This window comes from Hyaloscypha bicolor, assembly GCF_002865645.1.
Source record: "Hyaloscypha bicolor E unplaced genomic scaffold K444scaffold_126, whole genome shotgun sequence".
NCBI classification, from domain to species: domain Eukaryota; kingdom Fungi; phylum Ascomycota; class Leotiomycetes; order Helotiales; family Hyaloscyphaceae; genus Hyaloscypha; species Hyaloscypha bicolor.
In genome coordinates this window covers 749,813-769,295 of record NW_020194628.1, presented here as the reverse complement: position 1 = coordinate 769,295, position 19,483 = coordinate 749,813, and the positions used below count along the sequence as shown (strand labels likewise).

General features: G+C 46.1%; 4 protein-coding genes across 4 annotated transcripts; 2 read left to right on the top strand and 2 right to left on the bottom strand.

Annotated features, from left to right (window-relative positions):
- Positions 1-26: 26 nt before the first annotated feature.
- Positions 27-865, top strand: K444DRAFT_568866 (uncharacterized protein). Its single transcript, XM_024877214.1, has 2 exons — positions 27-301; positions 358-865. The coding sequence occupies exon 2, from the start codon at positions 372-374 to the stop codon at positions 780-782; it is 411 nt and encodes a 136-aa protein (XP_024731863.1). The 5' UTR covers positions 27-301; positions 358-371; the 3' UTR covers positions 783-865.
- Positions 866-1,876: 1,011 nt separating this feature from the next.
- On the bottom strand, positions 1,877-4,050 carry K444DRAFT_617406 (uncharacterized protein). The gene has a single exon (XM_024881120.1). The coding sequence runs from the start codon at positions 4,027-4,029 to the stop codon at positions 2,200-2,202; it is 1,830 nt and encodes a 609-aa protein (XP_024731862.1). The 5' UTR covers positions 4,030-4,050; the 3' UTR covers positions 1,877-2,199.
- Positions 4,051-8,620: 4,570 nt separating this feature from the next.
- K444DRAFT_596749 (FabD/lysophospholipase-like protein) lies at positions 8,621-14,923 on the top strand (the record flags this gene model as incomplete). Its single annotated transcript, XM_024878452.1, has 9 exons — positions 8,621-8,689; positions 11,271-11,482; positions 11,649-11,882; positions 11,938-12,638; positions 12,696-13,272; positions 13,324-13,436; positions 13,492-13,845; positions 13,896-13,950; positions 14,005-14,923. Exons 1-9 carry the CDS (start codon positions 8,627-8,629, stop codon positions 14,921-14,923), a joined length of 3,228 nt encoding a protein of 1,075 aa, XP_024731861.1. The 5' UTR covers positions 8,621-8,626.
- A 1,514-nt stretch (positions 14,924-16,437) lies between these two features.
- Positions 16,438-17,494, bottom strand: K444DRAFT_538658 (uncharacterized protein; the record flags this gene model as incomplete). Its single annotated transcript, XM_024875560.1, has 2 exons — positions 16,438-16,662; positions 16,733-17,494. 2 exons carry the CDS (start codon positions 17,492-17,494, stop codon positions 16,438-16,440), a joined length of 987 nt encoding a protein of 328 aa, XP_024731860.1.
- Positions 17,495-19,483: the final 1,989 nt, after the last annotated feature.

Genomic DNA, 19,483 nt, shown 5'->3' with positions numbered 1-19,483 from the left:
AGGTTAACAAATTACCGGGTAAAGCACACGTCACGTATTACGAGAGAGATTTCTAGAACTATGATCGATTCTAGAAGAGAAGCGTGAAGCTCGTAGACGCTTGGGAGCGAGGCTAAATACTCAAGGTTTGTCGTTAACACCCCTACCCCAATCGACACCCGTCGTTTTAGTCCTTTGCCTCGACTTCACCTGAGCTGCGGATAAGCAAACCACAGCAGGAACAATACTTTGCATACCGCGTCCTCTATTTTGTCCCGTCTCAACCAACTCCAAGCAGAACCTGTTCCTATAGCATTCAGAGGTACGTGCCAACTTCAGAATACCACCTAGGTTTTTCCATGCTCACGCAAATTACAGATCACGTACACGCCATGCAGGAGCCTGCCACAGCACCGTGGGGTCTGAGCATCAGCAACGCCGACCTTGAGAAGCTCAAAGCCGGTTTCGAGCCTCAGGATCAGGATGACAAATGGCGCGTCTCGGCCACGGATCAGAGCCTGAATGGCACCATCTCCATCCACCTTGCTCGAAGCGGGACGGGCAAGGAACTCTACGTACTTGTTGTGAAACCAAGCGACGGTGGCAACAGCGGCAGTGCTGTGAAGATCGAAGCTATCACCTGGGAACAGAACAAGGGTGGAATTCGCATCTCGGAGGAGCAGGCCAAGAAGGAGGTAGTGATTATAACCAGACGCCTTCTGGAGTGCGGTTTTGATGCGCTTCCAGAGTATGACGTCTCGGATCTGTGGAATCATCCTGCTGCTCAGCTAGGCGCCAATTGAGCAAACTTTCCCTCCTGCCCCAAGGCAGATTCGGTGTCAACTATACTCGAATAAATCAATCCATAAGAGGTCTAGCATTCCCCTCCAACGAACCTATCTTTCTCAGCTTTGATAAACATGCGAGACATGCGGTGAGAGAACTCACTGAGAATATCCCCTCCCCGACTTGCTTCTGGTTTTCCTTATGTGTAAAGAACACCTCTTGATAGCCTTCCGCATGCTTATTCAGGTGAGGGCGAAACCATGCGGTGGAAGTGTATCGACAGTATCGTGTGTCTACTTCACGAAGGATCTTTGCCTTGCTATTTTGCAGGCTCGGTAACGATCCAGTATTAATGGTATTAATACCTAAGCAATTCTCGGACCCCAAATACTCTTTACTATTAATAAAACTAGCCCAAAGGCTTGGATATTAAAAGAAAAGTATATTACTTTTTTTTAAATCTTTTATAAGAAGTTTTATTTATAGTACCTAATTTTTAATATTTTTAAGCTTACTAAGATTTGGGCAATAAGCGAATTTCCGAGTACGAGGCTAGTAGTCCGAATATGAGATATTATTATATTAAGAGTTTATTAATAAGTTTATAAATTTTAAATTCTAAAATTCTAAAATCCTTTATTTATAATAGATTATATATATATAAAGCTTTTATAGAAAAAAAATCTTTTAAAATAGAAGATAATAAGGTATTTAAAAAGTAGGGGGGTACTAATATTATTCGATTCGATTCAATACTAATCCGATATCAATCCAGTATTAATACCTCAGGTATCATTGCCGAGCCTGCTATTTTGAGTCGAGTTGGGATCCTGCTTGTCAGGTTCTTGCACATACAGGCTGCGCCTTCTCACTGCCTACGATGAAACGGAACGTCCCAAATCCGTATTTGGATACAAGGGTTATAATTGTTGCCTGATTGTTGGTGCCACGCGGACATTGATAGATATAGAAGGTGTTTTTCTATTTTTGGTTTTACTATAACCAGAAATAATATCGAGACTTTTTCCCCTTCTAATCAGAAGTCAAACTACACGTAAAAAGATGGGGTTCAGATAACGGAAAGATTACGAAGCTTGTGTATTATTAGTACCTCGAGATAGCCCAGTTCAATGAATTCTATACTGTTAGAAGCATTCTATAGTACGCCCCACAACGATTTATACTTAAAATAACTCCCTAATGTTTACCATTAGTGCTTCTGCTGCGACCTTTATTGACGACTCCCAATTACTCTTCCATCTTGATTAACGGTGCGAGGGCTTGTTGAGTGGCTGCTATAATATTCAAAGCCGCCGGTTGGGGGTGTAACATGACATAGCACCAATTGTCGGTCAAGCCCAGGATTTCCATCCCTTAATTGATTTTTCATGTGAACTAAGCACACCATCCACGTATTGAGGTCTCTTCCTAGAGCTATCGAATTTCGAACTCCTGGACTTCACTCGTTCTAGCTTCCATTTCGTCAATTGCTCGTCCGTACATATAACCATTGCTGATGTATACCTCTCCAACCAGAGTGTAAAATTCTTTGCATTTCCGTAACATAAATGGCACTCGAGCTCCCAATAAAACACACGCTAGGTCACCTTCTTGGACGTGAGGAGGTGCCATCCCCATCAAGCCATTGCAGGTAACAACGAATCGACGAAGACCTTCTATGGCGTCGAGTTTCAAACGCCGAACGTTACTTTCGCGTGCGATATGATTCAAACTGTTCCCCTCGGCAAAACCCCTGTTGTCGATGGTGGCAGTCTTCTCTAATTCTTGGAGAGTTTCTGCGGCAAATGTGTCTTTTTCGGCAATTCGTGTGGCCCACGAGGATAGCAAATGTTGAAACTTCTCTTCGTCCGTTTTCTGATCAGCGGTTTCGAAATTTCCTACACTATCAATTATCCCAATTGCCAATCCTTGAGCGAGTAGGCTCGTGTGAAGCCGGACCCTAGTATCTGGCCCTCCTGGAACTACACGGAAAACCCCACAAGTGCTTTGCGATGCTCGGAATGCGCATTTGGCAGGAAATTCACCAAGGAGCAGAGGCCATCGTTCAGCTCGTTCATCAAGCTGCGATGACCAGTCAGGGCACCAAGTAGGTAAGTCCATTGCTTTAACTACGCCTGAATGCTTGCAATAAGCCAGTATGTCTAATGATCGTTCCTGCTCCATTATTGCCGTCGCAGTGCTGATATATATCTGCTGGATAGTTGCCTTATAATCAGGTACAATTCCAAGTTTCTGGTCACTTAGCCCACAGAGAGCAAAAACTTTGTCTCTAGGATCGGTAGAATATGCCCACCTAGCAGAGTCGAGTAGTCGATCGAGAGGGAGAACTTTCTGCTCTTGCCAAATCCTTCGCCGAGTTTGAATTTTTAACATCTCGAAAACTTTCGAAGCTGGCGCAGTCGGATAATTGCCCATGAGCAATTCTAGGCTCTTCGGCTTACGGGTCGGCCATTCCACGACGATTAGTTGTGGTAAAATTTGGAAAACAATCCGGAGATCTTCAACTTTGGCGGAGTGCGTATCCCATTTGAAGTGACTCGTCTTTGCAACAATAAGTTCTTGCCAAATCCAGAGGCGGCTCCAGAGCTCAGACCTAAACAAGTTGCCTAATGCTTCGTATTTTGCCCATATGTCTGTGCTATCGGATAACAATTCGTCGACCACGCCATTGACAACGTCATTCAGAACGGACTCGACCTCGGCCGACAAACCGTCCCTTATCCGATGCTCCATTTTGAGATTGAATTCATCTTGAAGCTCTTGCACCGTACGAAATGCGAGGTCCCCTCCCTTCAGATCACCAAGCCAAGCGATCACACATTCCGCCCTCTCATAAAAAACCCTCATCTTCGAGACTTGGCTTCCTCTTTCCGCAACGTCGTTTTGATTGATACAAATCTGGTCGGCCCAGACAACCCTGGTTCCATCAGGCTGCCGAATTTTGCGCAGGGCAGCACCGAGCGATGCAAATGCATTGAAAGGATGCCCATCAACCTCAATCTCCAGTATTTTGGTAGGATCGCCGGCACGGTATGAAATGCATTCGTATTTGAGGCCCGGTGTCTCTGGCGGCTGAATGATTCTGCATTGGATGCGGTCAAGCCCTTGTCCTGGGAGGATTTCGAGGAGGCGAAAGTCGTCATTATTGGGGTTGAGGTCTCTGTAGACATTTGCGGCGTAGAATTCGCTGTTCTCAGGAGTGTAGAAATTGATGAATACTAGTTCGGAATCTGTTGAGGTCATGGTGTCGTTGATGGACCTGTGGTTGAATACAAGAATTGAAGTTGAAGTCCAAGCGAGTTTGGTTTTACGAGTTTGGCTGAAAAATTATGTCAGGCGTGAGTCATGGAGGCCTTTCGTGTGGCCTATTGTGGCCTATAAGCGCCTGAAGGAAGGCACAATTTGAGCGGCGTGCTAGTTGTACTGCCCAGATGGATTTAAAAGCAGTGTGCCCCTGCAGACCCTTGCAGACCACCCAGTCCAACTCGAGTGTAGCTGTACTGTAGGCGAAACCACCTTTAATGCCCCACCTACGGAAAGCGATAAGGATCAAGCGATTTTCGAATCCGGTTTTCGACTTCTGATGTCCGATTTGTGGCCCGTGCTCACCCCACCAAAAATCGCCCACATACCACACCCCCTCTCCCTGTGCCTCTACCTATTATTACTGCTTAAAATATTATTACTCTCTCTTTGATTCTTATTTTATATATATATATAAGAGAGGGGTGAGAGGTGAGGGGTGGGTGGGGGAGAGGGGGGGAGGTGGAGGGCGAGTAGATGAAAAGTGAAAAGTGAAAAGTGAAAAGTAGAAAGCGAAAAGCGAAAAGCGAGGTTCGAGGCACGCGACTCGCTAGAAAAAGGAAGCCCTATAATTATAGGCTACTTATCGCTAAATTTTAGGGCTACGGTCACTAAGTTACAGGCTATAGGTACTAAAAATTTAGCGACATTAATTTTTGGTTAAGTTCCCTCGCTTTGCCCCCCTCCCCCTCCCCTTTCCCCCTATAAGCCCCCTCTCTTATCCATATATATATATATATAGAGAGAGAGAGAGAAGAATTAAAGAAAGTAGATATTTGAAGTAGTAATAGAGGCACAGGGAGAGGGTATAGTATGTGGGCGTGATATGTGGTATTTGCGATTTTTGGTGGGGTGCGCACGTGCCACAAATCGGACATCGAAAGTCGAAAACCGGATTCGAAAATCGCTTGATCACTTGATCCTTACGGCTTTCCGTACCCACCTCAAGGAAGAACATCGAAACTGCGCCAGGGCAAAATCGCGATTTGACTACCCTCCGACCATGACACCAAATCCTATCTAAATTATAAGAGCTCTTAGCATTAAAGTTTGTTATTTTGCAATTAATTTAAGTCTAGAAATGCTTATTTTGGATTAGTACTAGTAAAGGTATTAATAAAACCGTAGAATCCCGATGTTTAAGGCTTGCAAGGGCCTGCTTCTTGTTTTATTATTTGTCGTATGGATACGGGTACTAGGGAGCTTAGCTTCGCTTACTTAGTAGCCCCGTTTATTTAGCTAGATCCAAAGGCTCCCTTTAGAGCTTCTTTTAATCAGATAACCATTTATACAAATTACTGTTCCTTGCTATTTGCAATATTATTATTAGGCAATTACGAGCTCCGTTAAATTACTATTTTGCAAGTAACTAAGAAATATGCTTTCAAGAAAGAGTAATATAGCTTAAATTAATTATAGTATATTCTAATTTATTATTATTTAAGCACTTATACTTTTGTTTAAAAAATTGTAATATAATAAGAGATTTTCATTGAAATTATATATAAAATTTAGTTATAAATCTCTTATATACTTACTATTTAATTATATTAATACTTAATGAAAAAATACACCTGGGCTATAAGTAAGTTACGGTACACGTGAAGGAATCTGTAGAGATAAGCTTTACAGCTTCCAGTTCAAGTGCACACTTTAATGCCCCCTAAGAAACAATAATATAAACCGCCAGATACAGAGATTCAGAAATACACTGCAATTTTATCAATGGTAGTCGTTCAAGATCCTATAATAATAAAAAAAGGCTACTTGTCTCCGAAAATCGACACCAGAAATCTTTAGACACCATCCGCAATCGCAGCGAACTGAAGCCCATCAAACAAGAATCGTCAGCCCCATCGGTACACCCTTCATTCCATAACTATTCCCAGACCCATCTTTCTCTATCGACTGGCTCTGGACTTTAAAGTAAGCCTGCACAGCCCACACATTCTTTTTATTCGAATGTGGCTCCACAACAACAATATAATACCCCAGCCACAACACCAACTGCCCCGCTCGCAACATATACGGGACCTCATTCCCAACTCCTAACAGCGCCTCCACAGCAAGAATAATGCTGCACTCCGCAAACGACAAATTTGTAACGTTGTTATCAGTCAGCCTCACATTAGTGATGTTTAGTCTCTTCGCTTTGACAATCAAACGTGCGCCATCACGAGCAAGTTGGCTTTGGTAAGGTTGCCATTCAGGCTTCTCGTTGATCATCTGCGTGAAGCTGGGGTAGATGACGCGCTTTATGGGGTCTTCAGGGAGATTTCTGTGTACCTGTTGGAGCTGCGTGCGGCTGTCCTTCGCTTGGTTAATGAGAGCCTTCACCGTCGTCAAGTGCCCGTTGAGTTTTTCGACCTCACCCCGTTGGACGCGAGAGGCTTCGCTGGTACCCCTAATATCGGAATGCTTGTCGAGTTCTTTCTGTAGACGTTCTAGGGCGGCGGTGATTTTGGACAGCGAGCTATTCATTTCTCGCAGCACGTCCTGACAATAAACTACCCGGTTACCAATTTTGAAAGCTTCGGCGACGCGCTCCCGCTCGTCGTTGGGAGAAACTATGTCGGCAGAGAACTTCTTAGCTTCAGTTACTTCATCGAGTGGGGTGAAAGCGGTAATTGATGGGGTCCTGTTTAATGTTAAACGTCGCCGAATCATTTGGCCGCCGAATTGATTTCGAATGCCACTGATTAAGAGATTGATGATGCGCGCTGCTTCAACAAACGGCTCATTTAACACCTCATCTGAGATCTCGAGATTGGCAAGCCTGGCGTTATCTGGAGTTTTGAGTGTATATGTACCCTTTTGCATGGCGCTGATGTACTCGATGTCGAAGGACGAAACACGATATTGAGTCGAGTTTGTGAACCATGCAAGCATAGTATTGTCCCGATCATCGGAGGAGATGTCAAGATGCGGAATTTCATTAACAGCTCGGACAAGGCCGTTGGAGTTACCGCGCTCTCTCATCATGCCGTCATGTTGTAGGTATTTGAAGATGCTTGAGCTTGTAACTCCGTCTATTGGCCATGGTGCCTGCCATGATATTGCATCTGGTGCAACGGATTGTCTGAACTGATGCCCTTGACTCGACTGGTCGGCATAAGGATATTGTGTGGAAGACCGATGATCTTTCGGATCTTGAAAAGGATCGTCGTCCATTTCCAGGTCTCCAAGCATTGCTTCTAGATCGTCTGCATGGTTTGTTGTCCAAACAGTCTGATTTGCGGATCCGGAAATTCCCAGGGCAGTTGGGACAATATATCCTTTATGCGCAAGGTCCTGCTGAAGCTCTTCCCAGATCTTTCTTTGGAGCCTGAGCTCGTAGCCTCCTTCTTTCTTCTCCAGAGGCTTGTAAGCCTCAAAGAGACCTCGAAGGAAGATCTCGGGGTTGATAGCTCCCAGGGGTAAAACTTTCATGATGATGAGCTCAATACTCTCACGATCCCCAGGAATCTGAAAGGTGCTCTCGAGCACTTTTGTGGTCTTCTTTAGATCATCATTGTTAAGGAGAGCCAAGAGCATTACCAGCATCTGCATAAACTTTGGCTTGACGGATGCCTGGTCAGTTTTGCTTTCGTTGAGCGATAAATAGTAAGATGATGATTGCTCAACAAGCTTACGGACACCCTCACTCGTTGTTAAGGTAACGAACAAGCTGCCATAGTCAACTCCGTAGCGAGTATTTGTCGATTGAGCGATCATTGCCCTCGTTGACATTCGGAATAATCTCGGGCTTCGTATACACAAACGCCGTACATCGTTGATCATGGCCTAGGCAAAGGGGACTTAGCAATTGCATAATAAATATTGTTTCAGGAGAATTGGCACATTTTCTCGGAAGAGGAGAATCATGATACTCTCTAAATTAGGAAATTGGTTCTCCCCTGCCACTTACATCGAGGATCTGAACGATCTCTTTGGCCGCAATGTTTCGCCCTCCATCTTGGACGATGGTGCGATAGTTCGTCATTAGATCGCGCATGCTAAACATGTCAATCTCAATGAGAGTACATGCAATATCGAAATGTTCATCCGTGGGAAGCCCGTGCATCAGCTTGACTCTGTCGCTGTCGATCGTCAATGTATGGTCATGAGGGTTGCGCTTTATAAGCGCCATGGAGTCATCCGTGTCTGGAGCGTTTTTCGTGAGGAAATTGCGGATAGGTTCGTTGTACATGCTCGAGCCAGGAGACCTTATTTGGCCTTTTCTCTCCTTGTAGGCGATCATGATCTCGTGAGAGTTATCCTTCTTTTGGATTGACAAATCCGTCCCAATCTCGAATCTTTGAAGAAGTGTTGCGGCGGTAAACATCCTCCATTCATGGGACTTTTGGGGCGGTTCAAGGTCTGAGATCTTACTCATTTCTGCCCCAGTGACGGTCGGCTTGTCAGCACCGGCCATGAATGTCATGGCAATGTTAAGGACGGGAGCATTCTGATCGACGCTGCCAAGAAGAATGCCGCTTTTATAGCTTTTCTTCAGCGGCTGATCAGGGTCTCGCTCAAAGTCTCTGAGCCATTCCATATGAGCCGGCGGAAACTGCCCATCCTTGACACTGATAAGCCATCTATCATCCGTCAAGCCTTTGTCTGTTTCGTATTCCCCGGGCGATTTCGGTGTTTCTTCCGGGATTGCTTCGTACTCAACAAGGGCGGTCCGATCAATTCTTCCAAGGCTCCCACCAGCGTGCATCGGTGATTGGTATCTTGCGGACATGTTTAGAATGGGTCCCGGAAAATTAGCAATGCCTTAAATTCGTGAAAATTTTGAGCGGAAAGTGAGCGGCCTTGATTGTTCTGTTTCTTCGTGTCCAAGGAAGCGGACTGGAGCCAGCTAAAATTGGGTTGTTTAATCGGCGAAGACGTCTAGTCATGAATTTGTCAACTATCCATTTTTCAGAAGGGAGTTTGCTGGATTGAGAAGGATTGCATACATCAAATTGTACCAGGACTGGTTGCGAGTACCTTGGAACTGTCTTCAAAGCACTCCTTTAATACTGCATGTGAGAGTCGCAGGACAAATCTGTGAGGAGAGAATCTGCGGTTGGGAATTATCTGCTTTCTGTAACAAGGCTGACCAAAGGCATGAGATGCAAAATCTGCCTTGCCACGTACTTGACACTACAACATGCCACATAATGGCGGTTCGTTCAGGCCTGCATTGTATGGTGTTCAGCTAGTACCATGCAGTCATAACCACAATGCGGCAAGCCCTCGGGGCACAGTCCGCCTGCATATTACGTGGCTGTCCTGTGAACTCTTCTACCATTGTTCCAGTTGGTTGGTGTTGCATGCTTCATGCGCCGGAACGCCGAGGCATATGCGGTGACTGAAGTTCGAGGAAAGTCTGGAAACATCATGCTATCCGTCTTTCTCCATTGGCCTAGGGAGCCCGGACGGAGCGCAATGGCTTTGTTTGTTGTGGGAGGTGACGATGCAACTTGGCCTGGATGGCATTTGATAAGCCAGTTCATTTCGACGCATGTGCAGTGCGGCTTTCCTGGATAGGCGGGACAGGAATACATGGGGAAAGGTTTGAGGCTCGTTGGGCCGTAATTTAGTGGGTTAAGACTTTCTCTAGCCTCGTATATCAAAATCGGACCATGGGGCTGAGAACGAGGCGCACTCTGCGGCAACAGGTTTTAGACGTCGGCGAAACTTGTGTTTATCAATGTGGCAGGGCTGGATAACCATCTACCTGATGTGTCGCGGGGGGCTACCAGAATACCATTTAGACGACACTATGGTTTTAAGGTTGTTGTATTTATATATCTTTATTAAAGCTGGAATCAAGTGATGTATGCCAGCTCGACTTTTGTCTATCTCCGTCGTTGGCTTATGCTGCAATGCTATATACACCCGGTGCGAACCTAGCGTCTCGCATCCTTTCGTCCCAGTTTGTAGCGCTCTGCATCTTCGGCACACCTCACTCATCCGTCCCAAAACACTCACCGACACGTCCACGGTTCAGGCCAATAAGGTTCCGCAGATATGGAGTGTGCCTTGGAATCAACCCTCGGCCATGTCTTGCAGCTCGCAGTTTGCAGTAATATCTCCATCTGCAAGCCTCTGGCCGTGTCAGGCTGTCCCGTTGACTTGAAACCGAGCCCGGAAGAACTTTACTTTTTTTCTTTCTTTCTTTCTTTCTTTCTTTCGGCTTGAGCTGAGTATGTAGGTGGCATATCGAGAGCCTCTCTGGCTCAGTTTTCCTTCATGCTCTTCGTCTCTTGTCTTTTTCTCGAGACTGCTCTTTTCTGGGGAATGACTATTAATCCAATCCCAACAGCAGCACAGATTGTTGAAATATTTGGCATTGCCATATGATGCTAACAAACAACCTTGCTGCTGGGCAGGTTCCCCGGAGAAGGCCTCCACCTCCACCTCCACCTCCTCGCCCGCAGAGCAGAGTTCAACATACAACTGCACCACCACGCCCGCCAAGACCACCCCCACACCCCAAGCCAAGCCTATTGCAGGAAACCATTTATGAACTGCCCGCGGATACGATTAGGGTGGAAGATGGCCCTTTCGAAGTAGCGGCTGTGCCATTGTCCGCCGAGTCGCAGTTCGATGACCAGCTGCAGCGTAATTATGTTACTTATTCAGGGCACGAAGCTCAGAATGATCGCAACAATCTCGAAGGTCATCTCGATTGGAGCGATTCTTCAGAACAACCTCTACCTCCAATTCCATTGTATGTATGGTATCCTTCTTTCCCCAAGACGGAAAATAATTTCTCAAGTTTAACCCGAATTGCGAAAGACCTTCGAATTCCCTTGAAGTGCCGAAGTTGTCACAGAACCACCCCAAGTATTCCCGAATTGGTGTTTTGTCGTGGTTGCAGACACTCCTTCCACCCTGGATGCTGGGACGACTATGAAGATCATGTTCCAAGTGAATACACACCAGAGCCGTGCTCAGGCTACACTCGCCTGGATCTTCATGTCTGGGTCTCGCATTTGCACACATCTCAGAATGAGGAGTTTGGCCTTCTGCAAGATCTCGTGAATGACCGCTACCACCGGTGGATTGGAACTCCACAGATGGCAAGCGGGGAGGCACTCGAGCCAGAGCAGCCAGAGCTCATGCTGTATCCAACGTTGGCGAGGCAATTCAACGAATTCTTCAATGTAAAGCCTGCGACGGCAGATAGGATGCCAAGAACACAGTATCCCCGACTTGTGGCCTTTTTTGGAGATACCGGTATGGGAAAGAGTACGATTATCAAGAACTTGGTTCGACATCTCACTTCTTCGAAAGCGTTTGATGTTCCCATCGTTGGCAGCCGGGCCGAGGCCCAGAACTCTACGAGTGCTGGAGTTCACATATACATGGATCCAGATACCTTCAGACACGAAAGGCCGATCGTATATGTAGGTATGTAGCGGATTTCTTGTGCTTTTTAACGAGCATTGTATAACTGAGGTTATAGATTGTGAAGGACTCAGAGGAGATTCGAGTCCCATTTCAAGTCAAGTTGACAGTCGAATTCAAAAAGCGAAAGCTGGAAAGCTGCGCAAAGCGGTCCCGACCGACCCTGCGAGGAGGTCGAATACGACAGCGCACCAGACTCAACCAGTGATCTCAATACAACCAGACTTGGCCGATGAGGTTATCTTTGAGAGAGCACTGAAGAATAAGCCACAGCCCATCTCATCAATGCCCCTTCCATGGGCAGAACATGGAAGCAAGTCTTGGAGGTCAGTAGTTTCCGAGAAGATATATCCGAGATTTTTATACATATTTTCCGATGTGGTCTGCTACGTGAGTGGAAACTCCAGGTAATTTCCATCAGCCTATCCTTTTAGGCTGTTACTTGACTGATATATATAACAGAACTGCTGAGGATGATATGGCACAATTGGTGAACTGGGCTCACGATGCCCATGACTTCACAACCAATCAAGGCGTGAAGCCAGGCTTACTCTATATCATCAACCAAGACAACCACTCCAACCTCGAGGAATGGCGAGACGTGGAATATGCCACAAAATGTGTCCTAGAGAAGTTGAGGAAATCAAAGCGGTTTGTGACTGAGCAAGAACTATGGAGCAGCAGGGGGCGGAAGGTCGTCACTGCTGATCACCTTCTCAGATGTTATTACAGCAGCGTGAAGGTCCTTTTCATTCCACAATTCCTGCCAAAAGACCCAATCTGCGAGGCAAATGATCTCTGGAAGCAATACAGGCTCTTGTATCGCGAGGTTAGTGGCCTATCATGGAGCTCCTCTGAACATCGAAAAGAAGCGCGAGTGCTATTCAATCTGGAAACTCTATCCAGGCACAGCATTGGAGTTCTCCAGCAGTTGGCGGCAGACCCTACGAGCTCTGTAGATTTGCGCAAGTTAGCAGAACCAGCGCAAGCTTACCCGTGTGGATTCAATGGCCACGTGCTGAACATTCTGGCTCGTTTCCAAGAAACGGAACCCAAGGATCACAGGGCGAGTGAGCAAGACATTGGTGCCGAGGAAGCACTTATCAGGAAGATCTTCAAGTATGTTGCTATCTGCGTTGCTCGAGAGATTAAAAGAACAGCCTGTAAGGTCTTACATTGACTTACTTTTCAATCTCACTAGATTCAACTGCTAACATTAGTAGTGGATCGGGGTTCGGAACTAGGGCAGATCGAATACTACACCCAGAAATGGAGATTGGTTCTGGAAGACTTTTCTCGCACACGATGCCGTTGTGAACAAATGTATCACGGCCAGCGATGCACCAACTACCGTTTGTTCCACGTCAAAGGCCACCAGTTCGATCGCAAAGGACGCGAGAATTTCTTGGAAGGACCCTTTGTTTCGAGTTTTCTGGATACACTTGACTCGCTCCAGGATGAGCTTGCAGCGAAGCTTCCACAATTCCTCCGGAAGTCTGTCACTACAGCCGAACTTACCAGAGAATTGTGGTACAACGCCAAGATTTGCGACGCAGGCAGGATATTCAGCAACCGCACGTGTCTCGCATGTCTGTCTCGCACTCCCGCACACACTCTCCCTTGCAATCACTCTATCTGTGATCTTTGTGCTAGTGCCTTAAACTCCCACAAGTGCCACGGAGAGCAGAGTATAGTCATCCCGCAATGTCCATTAGGATGCGAATGGCCATCTCTGCCTAATTGGACAATCAGGCGAAAACCTTCTGAGGCAGGCGTAAGGATATTGTCTCTTGATGGGTAAGTTCCCCCCCAGCTACCCAAACCCTTATTCTGATTTGATAAATTTAGCGGTGGTGTACGTGGGATCATCCAGCTTGAAATTTTGCAGTCAATTGCAGCACGCGTTGGTCACAATATTCCAATACAGGAATTGTTTGATGTCATTGTTGGAACGGGAACTGGTAAACTCGAGCCTGCCATGGAGTGTCAATATTCAAGAAATACTAATCTCGGCAGGTGGCATTATCTCTCTTGGTATTTTCAAGAAGGAATGGTCAATTCAGGACTCGAGAGGAAGGTTTCATACACTCATCAAAGCGGCTTTCTCAAAGCGTTCATTGCTCAAGCTTTTGTGGCCAATTCCTGGAGGTTCTGCAAGCGCACAAATAATGCTCAACTACCTTTACAAAAGTGAAGAGCTAGAAAGTGCACTTAGAGATACATTTGGGAACGAAGAAACGCTCTTCGGCTGTCCCACGATCAACAAACAGGCCCCGAACAAAGTTGCCATTATCGCGACAGGCGAAGAGGATGACAAATCATTCCTTCTTACCAATTACAACCGGGAGTGGCTGATCAAAGATGATGAGAGTAAGGGACATTCCCCCTCCCTTTTCTTGACGATATTTTGACACATGCAGGTCGCAATCTACGTCGCGAAGAGAGGCCGCAAGATGAGCTCAAGATCTGGGAAGTGTAAGTGCTACATAATTCTTCCACGATCGATGCCCATGCTCATCACTTCTGCAGAGCACGTTGCACCTCAGCTGCGCCTACCTATTTTGAACACTATCGTCACCCCGCAACTGATCACATCTATAGAGATGGCAGTATGGAAAGCTCCAACCCAATTCTATTTGCTGACAGCGAGCGCCAACTCCTATGGCCCGATATATCCGAGAATTCAAGAGACATCCTTGTTTCCATTGGCGCCGGATACTCGAGCGGCTGGAACGGAGATACAAAACAGGACTCTGTTGCACCCAAAGCCTTCAAACCCCTAGAGCAGATGGGACTCGTAGCTCGCCTCGCCACGCTTCGCCTGGTCCAGCAGAACACATCAAGCTGTCAAGAAGCGTGGGCAAGTTTCAAACGTTCTCTAGCAGACAATCCCCATTCACTCGAAAAATGTCATCGCCTCAATGTACCCTACGGACGCGGTCAAACACTCTGCAAACTCGACGAAGTATCAAAACTAGATGCGATGCAAGCCGAAGCCTCGGCATTCCTACAACAAACAAGCAACTCCCTCGATCCAAGCATTCAAGCTTACAATTCAGCAAAGCTTGACAAAATTGCACACCAACTCGTCGCCTCCCTCTTCTATTTCCAAGTCCGCGACGCCTACGATCTCGACGATTATAAGTATCATTGTACAGGACGCCTCTACTGCCGTCTCTCTACCTCTTTGATTCAGCAAGGGGCCTCTTTGATCAATACCGGGAAGCCCCGATTTCGCGTGTCTGAGGAGGAGAATCTGGAGGGCGAGGAAATTACATTTGGGCAGAGGGGTTGGGAGTATAATGATTTTTCGATTTCGGCCAGTTTTGACGCGTTGGTTTATGCAAAGAACGGGGTTAGGGTTCAGGTTACTTTTGTGGGGTGGGAGGGGGAATGGGAGGATATAAGTGGATTTCCGAGGAAGTTTAAAAGAAGGGGGAGGATGTAGGACTGATGAGATTAGTCGGCTCCTAATACCTTATACCGGTCGTATTCGCTTCCAAAGCGCAAGGCTGTTAGCGACTTGACTTTGATTTGGAAACTGAGAGTACTAATTCATTATCATAGCAATTTGATGGCTGTGAATCACCTCAAACCAAACGTAATACGCCTCGATTCTCTTTCCTCATCTTTCTATCGTTTTAATTGAACAATCGTCAGAGCCAAACCAAACCTTCGAAGGGTACTCCTCCCCTGAGTGGCTTCGACGTCATCACGATGTATCCACTCACCATCCTTCTTGTAGTACTCGCAATCATAAGTCCTCATCTCACTTTTGCCCGCTTGCTTCCTTCCAAAAAATCTGCCTACTTGCTAGCAGCACTGCTGCGGTGGCGGCTGCAGTGTCTGTTGACCGGTGATTGTGAACCGGGTTGTAGTTCTTTCTGGGTTTCTCGTGTCACTTATTCCGATATGTAGAACAGAACTGGATGTTGATGACTTCTAGCTTTTGAACAGCTGTTGTGCGCTTGATGTTAATAGGAAGAGGGCAGAAGATGGAATGAGGATGGTTTGTAATCGGGAAGGAGAGGTGGTGCAATGAGTTAATAGTACGAGGGGATTCTAGTAGGGGTTGGGTACGGATTGGAACTCGGAGGGTATGGAACTTGTGGAGGGTGCGAGGCCAAGTCGGTGAAAGGGAAAGGGCTTGAGAAAGGTGCGTTCTGGTGGATATACGCACATTGGCCGTCGAAAGTGAAATTCGTGCACTTTAAAGCATGGCCAGGTAAAATAAGAAAAAGAAAAGGCAAGGCGACGCGAAAGGTGGATAAAAAGCGATATCTTGATCCGACTTACAAAACGAAACTCGTCCGAAAACCGAGGTCCAAACCTCAAGTTTCCGCGGTATTCCGTTTAGTATCGATGGGAACATAAGTATACTACATTCACAAGAGCAATCGGGCCCGTATTGCAAAACGTAGATGCAAAAGAGTAGCATTCAAATCACAGTGACCGCAAAATCCTATACATTAACTAAGATAGGCTCCTTAATATTCGAATTACCTTATATATAAGAGAGAGTATTATATTTAGAGTTATTATTTAAGAAGACTATAATTAGTTTATAAGAAATTCTCTTATAATTAAGGCTAAAAAGAAAAAGGCAAATCTAATAATTAAAATACTTATAATTAGTTAAAAGTAAAATAGTTTATATTTATTAATATGTTTAATAAGGTTAATATAATTAGCTTTTATATTTATAATAAAGAATAGAATTAAAATAAAAAATATAAAAAATACTATTAAATAAGCAGAATATGTAATTATTTAAGCTTAATTTATTGAGTCGAGATTCAGTTTGAGTAATAACTAAAATACTAATCATTATAATTATATGCTACAAGGTACGCAAGCTAGAAGGGCTATCCAAATCGAACAATCGATTCTATGTTACGGAGTTTAGGGTCACCCCAGAAGTCAAGCGCAAACAAAAAGTGGACACAACCCTTGAATTTGTTCTTAGATATGACTTGCCATCCCTTGCAAACTCAATTTATCCAGGATCTCCGCGAGTTCTTGAGCCACCAACTTCGGATCATCCCGGTGAATTATGTGCCCACTCCCCTTGGCCTCAAGAGGTCCCTTACTTAAATGCTGTTTTGTAAGCTTAGCCAATCCTAAATTATACTCATGCCAACACGGATTAAAATACAGCCTTGTGAGGCGCTCTGGTACATTGAGACCCTAGCGAAAATCAGGTTATAAAACTTTCAAGGATATTTGGCCCTTCAAGACCATGGATTGCGGAACTCACCTTTTCCACCATTTTGGGGAAAATTTCCATATCGTGCTCTACGACCGTCACGTACGGAGCGCCCTCCGTCGGACCCTCCAACATCGGGCGATCAGCGTAAGGAAGAAGACTGCTAATTGTCCCCCTCCAAAGGCCCTCCTTCGTTGGTCCCATCATGTGATATACCTTTCCGATCTTCTTCCTCGCGTCTCTGCACATGCTCGCCGTGAGACCCGGCGGCAATTTCCCCTCATCAAAGCTTGGAGCATCGGGATCAGGAAAAATAGAGACAGTATCCGAGTTCGCAATTGCCGAGTCTAAAATCAAAAAGCCGGAAACAGTTTTCGGATACTCGGCGGCATATAACCTCGCGATCGCTACTCCTATCGAACTCGCTACAAACACAATCTTTAGCTTCCCAATGTCTTTCTCTTCGATCCCTAATTTTAATTTCCCGATTGCGAGAACGAGCTCACGAAGGTCGTGAGCCGCGTCTAAGAGATCCCTTCCATGGCCCCGAGGCCGTCCTGGAATCTCGACGTCAGGATTCCGGTCGATGGTGGTGCCACAACCAGGTCGGTCGTACGTTAGCATTGGCGTGGTGAGTCCCTGAAGGTCTGAGAGGCAGGATATAGTGGGAAACCACCATTTTTGTGGGTTGTCCATCCCAGAGAGAAAGATTGTCAGGGTGTTTGCTGGCGCGAGGCGAGAAGTGCAGGGGATGAATGTGCAACTCAGGCGGACGGGAGGTTGCCGGTTCAGAGGTATTAAGAGATGGTCCATTTTTGTAGTTAATGGGAGTCGGCGAGAGAATAAGATGCGAGGAGTTGTCGAATATACGGAGAGGAGTAAGCTGGGTCGAGACTTGTTTATAGTGCAACACTGACCCTGGTCGATCTTCAGCGGTGCTTACAGCTATTACCCCAGAAAATACGTATCCTCGGCCTAGCGTTCTTTATGCGTTTCACGCCGTTTGACTTTTCGATCCTGGAAGGCTCTCTAGAATTTGTTGTAGAACATCATTAATTGATCTGTGCCAGCCTAGCAGAGTCTTAAAGCAGCATCTGTCTCACTGACACGTTCCCCTCAGGGTATAATCTTACTAGGGTAATAGCTGTACAAGTACTGTGTGTGGTCTTTGGGTAAATAATCGCACCCCTGGGGGTTTTGATGTCAGTCTCAACTGGGGTAGATAACCAATACGCAAGGCAGATTTGGCACATTTGTGGGGTCGAAAGTGCTAGAAGCAGGTGCCAGGGGTGGAATTATTTATCCCAAGACCACAGTATGAGTTGGGAACTACTTAGGTCAGCCGACCTGCTTACTCACTTACGAGTCGTGGTGAATGCAACAATAGACTATGGGTAGATACGAAGGGCACGGTATAAGTCTGGGTTACAGCGTCTGATCGCCACAACCCCCTACGGAGTAAAGCTCCCTGAATGCCCTGTAAGCGCCAAGCCCCGTAACGAGGGGTACAAGTAAGCGCCAAGCCCTGTAGAAGGGTTCGCCAGCCAAACGCCCAAGCCGCTCAACCGCCCATTCTACCCCTGTCGGAACACCAAAAGGGGGGTTTTTCCCCCCAAAATGCTTAGAAATTTCGAAAACTTCGAGAATGACTAAAGTGAGGTTGTAAACCACGAATTCAACTTGTTTTCTTTGTTTTGGGGTGTGGTTGTGGCGTAATAGAATTTTTGGGCGGTTGAGTGATTTGGGCGTTTGGCTGGCGAACCCTTCTAAGCGCCAAGCTCTGTAAGCGCCAAGCACTTATTACCCGGACTTATTACCGTGACTTTCGTTCTCGCTTTGAATTATCGATTCTCGAGACAATGTTCAAATACAGAGTGAGAGATATGGTTAGAGGCTTGAATACAATAGATTTTAAACGATAATCCAAGTTCTCGAAACTAAGAAGTTCGGGGGTGTGAAAATTATGTTAACATCACGTGATTACCGCAAGCCTCCTCGAATCACTTCTCGAGATTTCGAGCCAAATGGAACGCCGCGATGTGAGATGGACGACCGCCACTGCAAGAAGCCATTTTGAAGAATCGTTTTGTTATAGAGATAAGTTGAGATATTTTGATGTTGTCTGGAAATCAATTCCCAAAGCGAAAGTGTTAACCAATGGTGCGAAAAAATTTAAAGCAGAGACTATCGACTTTGAATGCTGTGCGTCCTGTCTTCACTCGGGTTATGGACCATAATGTCATGTTGCGCATGTAAATTTACTTTCCTCGCCTACCGTTCAGTTCTGCCCTCGCGCACAATGTGCAGCCTCAGCATCCGGTGGAGATACCGAATCACCACCGGCCACCCTAAACTCCAGGCTTCCTTTCTCTTACTCCTTCTTTTGCGCATGGCCCAGTGTGGAATCTAAAACCGCTTTATTATCCGCAACCGACATGCCCACTTCTAATAATTCAGCTGTTCCTTCCCCACGTCCTGGACCTGTACATTTTCAATCAGATGGATGCGAGGAATTTCAGTGAACAGGACATCGCCGAGAGTAGTACGAAGGCCTTTTCTGGGTTGGCTCTCAGGTGGTGGTTTTTGGTCGTCAGGGGCGGATGTGCCAGTTCATTTCCGAGATAGAGAGGAGGAACATAAGCGAGGGTAGCCTTGCCCTGCAAAATTTTGAAGGCAAAGGTAAGTGCAAAGAGGCAATGGCGCGCACGACTTGGCGAGGGTGACATGAGAACAAACACCGGGGTGGCTGTAGTAATGTCGTAAAGAGCAAGTCGTTGAATACAAGGCAAGACCAAAAACCAA